General features: G+C 39.0%; 1 protein-coding gene across 1 annotated transcript in view; it reads right to left on the minus strand.

Moving 5' to 3' along the window:
- Positions 1 to 3167, minus strand: part of lzts3b (leucine zipper, putative tumor suppressor family member 3b) — a 12186-nt gene extending 9019 nt beyond the window's left edge. The window contains exons 1-2 of the mRNA XM_084389052.1: positions 2946 to 3167; positions 415 to 942 (exon numbers count right to left, since the gene is read on the minus strand). Of these exons, the coding sequence (XP_084245178.1) occupies positions 415 to 873 (459 nt within the window). The 5' untranslated portion in view covers positions 874 to 942; positions 2946 to 3167. The remainder of the gene's footprint in view (positions 1 to 414; positions 943 to 2945) is intronic.
- Between the last annotated feature and the right edge of the window lie 2592 nt (positions 3168 to 5759).

Consider the following 5759-nt stretch of genomic DNA (forward strand, 5'->3'; position numbering starts at 1 on the left):
TTTTATGATGGACAGATGCACTTTAATGATGGACAGATGCACTTTTATGATGGACAGATGCACTTTTATGATGGACAGATGCACTTTTATGATGGACAGATGCACTTTTATGATGGATAGATGCACTTTTATGATGGACAGATGCACTTTTATGATGGACAGATGCACTTTTATGGACTTCAAAACAGAAACAGCCATTCACTGCCATTATAAAGCTTGAAAGAGCCAGGACATTTTTTAATATAACTCCGGTTGCATTTGTCTGAATGAAAAATGTTATATACACCTAGGATGACTTCAGGGTGAGTAAATCATGGGCTAATTTTAATTTTTGGGTGAACTATCCCTTTAAATAGCCCTCATAACTGTGTTTGTTCTATCCATCCATCCATCCATCTCCCGCTTCAGTCGTACCTGCTCAAGTTTTCCCGAGACCGCGAGAATCTTAGGTGGCGTTCGACTGTCCCTCTTGCTGTTGTTTCCGTCTCTGTTCTTCCCCGGTGCGACTCCATCATGGCTCTTCTCCGCTCCGTGACCCACGACGTTCCCACACGCATCCAGAGTCACTCCTCCTCCGGCTCCAGTCCGGTGTTTCCCGTTCCCCTCCGGCCCGTTCCCGTTCCCCGGACCCCTCTCCAGCCGGGACGAGGCGATCTTACCCAGTCCTCGATCTGTAGTGAACTCGTCACTGGAGCCCTCGGATGACGGAGGCTGGTGGAGACGGTCGGATGGAGGCGGGTGGAGCCGCTCGGCACTGGATCTGACATGATCTCGCCGGGTCAGAGCCGGGCCTCGAGGGAGGGTGGTGCGCGTGCCCACGCTCTTCATGGCGAACTCCTGCTCGCCCGCCACCCCACTGCCGACACTACCCATCCTGGGCGAACCGGGCCGTCACTCAACCTCCACATGGGCCGATACTGATGCCGGACCTCCTGACAGACACTGAGGCGGACACAGGGGTGAGAAAGCACATTCAACATTCAAGAAAGAAATAACTCTTTACAATTCATCAAAATGCATTCAATTGATGAAAGTAAAGACATTTAAAATGTTACAAAAGATTCTATTTCAAATAAACGCTGCTCTTTTGAACGTTCTATTCATCAAAGAATCCTGAATAATGAAATGCATCACAGTTTCCACAAACTGTTTTCAACATTGCTAATAATCATAAATGTTTCTTGAGCATCAAATCATCATATTAGAGTGATTTGTGAAGGATCATGTGACACTGAAGACTGGAGTAATGATGCTGAAAATTCAGCTTTGATCACAGGATATAAATTACACTTTACTGTATATTCACATAGAAAACAGATGATTTACATTATAATAATATTTCACTATTTTTACTGTATTTTTTTCAAACGCAGCCGTGGCGAGAAAACCTTTGCATGACAGTAGCATGATAAGAGTTAATCAAAAAGATTCACAAAGCATTCTTAAGAATAAATAAAGTTACGAATATTTTGTATTCCCAAATACATTTCTTAAGAATGCTCTTATCTTTTTTCTAAAGATCCGGTGCTCAAGCAACATGTCTTTACGATCTCCAACCATAAACAAATGCACTTATAATAATGCACTAATAATTTAACCTAGTGAAAGAAAAATCCTTACGCTATTTCTGAAACCTGACACTCGAACACCAGAACCACAGAACAAATCTGCAAAACCACACACTAATTCTCGGCCTTCGACTCAGTTTTCAATTTCATAAAACACTTTTTGCAAACCACAACACACACTTCTCTATGTAACACACACAAATCTAACCGGAAGTCTCTTGATTCCCTTTATCAAACACAACCTATCAAAACACCACAGGAATTCATCAGAGCCTCACACACACTCACACACACTCCTCACATGTGCAAACACTCATCGCTTTACTGAACACCAACCAATCAGGGCTTTAGAATAGGTCTATAAATAGGTCAAAGGTCAAGTTATAGGTTTTTCGACTGTGTAATACTGTATTCACAGTCACAAATGCTTACAGTAAAAATAATAGTTTGATTTCAGTCTTACTTTCATGTTTATCATGACTTTTTCAACATCTCTCCGCCAATTACTTTCAATCTTGTGCAGAAATGTATGTGAAATGAGAGCTTTAGGTTTTGAATAACTGTGTGCATATGATATATCCAAACATATAATATTATGGCAAAGGTGTTTGCAACGCAACACAAATGTTTGCTTTTGAGATGTTTTGAATGCAGTGCTTTATTTTGCAAGAGATGTGAGGCATTTTGCATTTTGTGTGTGCAGTTCTTGGATTTGTGTGTAAAGTTTTGGAAAAAAAAGAGGCAAAGTTTTACAAATGTGTGTAAAATCAGTTGAAAAAACCCTGTAAAACACTCATATTGATGCCGTTAAAGACTCTGAGTGAGATGCAGCACCATGTCCAACCAACAGGGGCTTCACACTCCAGTGCTTTACCATTACCTCATCTGTTCTCTCACTTGCACATCTCACACACATTTGCTTTGGCACATTGGCTTGTGATGGGCCACGAGGTGACTTATGTGTGGCTTTGTGTGTAAGGTGAATGAGAATGCATGAGCAAACTTTTATTGCCTCCTTAAGGCCTCAACCTCCCTGAAATCCTGTAAGTTGTGATCTGAGCGGTCAGCATCGAGTCCACCTGTGTGTCTAAACACAAAAGATTGCATCGCCTTTCATGTGCTGTGTTGTGTCTGAATAGAAACCTGCAGCTCCTTCTAAAAGCATGCATCCTAATAAAGCCCTGCTCTAATACACACTCTCCATTTTCTGCCTAACAATCTCCAGCTTGTGCACACAAACAAAGACGCAGCATGAAGATGGAAACCTGCTTTTTCGTTCCTTCAATGCATTACATAATGCGTGCTCGCTGGCTTTATGTGCGAGAGAGAATGGAGGTCTTTATAATAACGCTGGTTATAATGCGTGCTCGTACTCACTGTTTCAGCACCGCGGACAGCGACGCGCGTCACATCGGTCGCGTTCATTCACCGACGCGTCCACAGCGAGTCCATTAAACCACCGAGCGGTGTTTATCTTTACAGGAGCAAGTCTCAGATGATGATGATGATGATGATAGTCAGTGGATGCGTGTATCAGCTGAGCCACACACCCACCTCAGCCACGCCCCTCTCTCGCGCGTCAGCCACGCCCCCTGAAACGCAGACGGCACTGCGCATGTGCGTGGAATGTGGCATGAAGTCAGTCAGGCAGTGGCGTGCGCATGCGCACTCCTGAGAGAGCCCATAAAAAGGATGTGAAATATTTCCTCAGCAAGCACATTTATTTTATATTCACGTTTTTCCTCAAACATATTTAATGTGGACCAATGTATGGTTGATGTAACATCACAGAAGTCTACGAGGACGCTTAGTAAGTTACCCTTTGATGACTCTTTGGCCAGAAATATGTTCCCTAGGTCAAACATGGACCATTGTATGGTTGATGTAACATCAAAAGACGTCTATGAGAATGTGTAAGTTACCCTTTGAGGACTCTTTATCGAGAAATATGTTCAATTGGTCAAATATGGACTACTGTCTGTCTGATGAAACATCAGAAGGAGCCTATGAGTGTGTAAACAAAGTTAAAATTCAAAGACTTTAGCCAGAAATGTATGTTCAAATGGTCATTTTTGGGCTACTATATGGATGAAACCGGAGTCGGAGCTTCGTAAAGGGTTAAAAATAACCCTTATGCGGTTTTTGCTCACCACAACATTTTCTTTATTAATCCAATGATGCAGATATTCTCCAAAATATCTTTAGCCACAGCGTTCAGAATAAACATAGTAGCGTTCATTAATGAATCATTGTTTTTGAACGATTCGAATTGACTCAGTTGAGTCGCTCATAGAGAGAGTCGTTTGTCGCCACCTACTGGCGGAACGATGCAACTTGCAGAAAGAGTCATTGTAAAATCCACATCACTAATAATAAACACAAGACTGAGTGAAACAATGAAAAGTCCTTTTTTGATTAAATTCTCCCATAATTCCAGTGTTTTTTTGGCATCTCTGTGTTAATGTTCCTCAGGCTTTGAAATCTCTCACTGATTTAATGTTCAGTAAAAGCAGATCATGCGATATTTGCATATTGATGTGGCATTTGCATACTGAATTGTTATTGGTCTTGACATCTTTGCATATATTTAACCTTTTTACTCTTTTTTTCCATGTTATTGTTTGTGTTTATTTAAAGGTTAAAGTGTTGCCATGTAGGTTTCAACTTGAAAACATACATAATAAAAATGACAAAACATTTTTCATTTTATTAAGTTTGTCTTGGTCAATCCTGCCGAGTCACAAAGAAACACTGAGAAGCGAATCTCATGCATCTTTCCTCTATAAAGCACATGCGTTCATGTCTTTTCTCTTCCAGGAGAGCAGCAGGTTATCTCACACACTTGGTCTCCATTCACAAATTCACTGATGACATCAACTCAGCTGTTACCATGGCAACCGGCTCCATCAAAGAGACAGCTTGTGTGTGTCATGTGACAGGAAGAAGACGTGCCATGAAAAAAAGCCTGTAAGTGTTAATGTCAGATCAGACGTGGAGAATCCGATGTAATCTGCCTTTCACTGTTCAAATAGGGTCTGATATTCTGTTTAGTTTTTGGATATTCAATAAAAAAAAAACACCATCATTAAAAATACAGAAATTTTATAAAAAAAACCATTTTATTCTGCTTGCCTGCACAATAAACCCTTCCCATAATCATTTAATATGGCTTTGCACTTAACAATAAATTGCACTTATTTGATTAGCCTCATATTTTTAATGGTTTTATTATTAATACAGTGATTATCTAAATGGACTAAATCTGAATGAATAAATGACATTGATCATTTGAATCTAACCATGTCTTGTCAATAAATAAAACAAACTCAGCCAGATATTTATTATTTTATGATTTATCCTTAAACACCATGCTTTTACATATTCTTCAGTTATTGTAAAACTGTCAAACAATTCAAATCAATTAATTGCACAATGTGGATAAATTAATCGCACATCAAATTTGGCAAAAAAATTAAGTTAAAGTCATTATTGTGTTACAAAAGCATCAACAAAAGTAGCTTAAGATTTATTTAAATTTTTTTACAAATTTTTGGGTGAACTGTACTTTTAAAGGGTTTTTATTCATATGGAAATATGAAATGTTTTTACATGAAATGATACTCTAAATAACAAACTAAAACTGACAGTAGGTGGCGGTAAATGTCTAAATGAGTGAGTCATCTATTCATTAGATTCGTTCAAACGACTGATTCTTTCAGTTCGCTCTCTCTATGAACGAGTCATTGAATCATTGATTCACCCGATTGATTCACTCAAACCGCGGATTCATTCAGAAATGACATTTTCGGAGGAACAGAACAGTTCTGCTATTGCTTTATAGGTAACAAAAACAGACAATATTGTGTCTAAAATATAACACAATATTAATTTCTTATTTAATTGTTGTATAAAATCAGTATCACATTTGATGAACCCCATTGACTTTCATAGCAGGAAAAAAAATACTATGGAAGTCAATGGGGTACATCAACTGTTTAGTTACCAACATCTTTCAAAATATCTTCTTTTGTGTTCAGCAAAAGAAAGAAACTTGTACAAGTTTGGAACAACTTGAGTGTGAGTAAACAATTTTCATTTTTGGGTGAACTGTCTCTTTAAGAAAAGTGTTGCGGTGAGTTTTAATGCCATCTAGTGGATTAGAGGAAAATAACAACAAATACGGCCTTTGTA

This window comes from Rutilus rutilus (assembly GCF_951802725.1).
Source record: "Rutilus rutilus genome assembly, chromosome: 19".
Lineage (NCBI taxonomy): Eukaryota > Metazoa > Chordata > Actinopteri > Cypriniformes > Leuciscidae > Rutilus > Rutilus rutilus.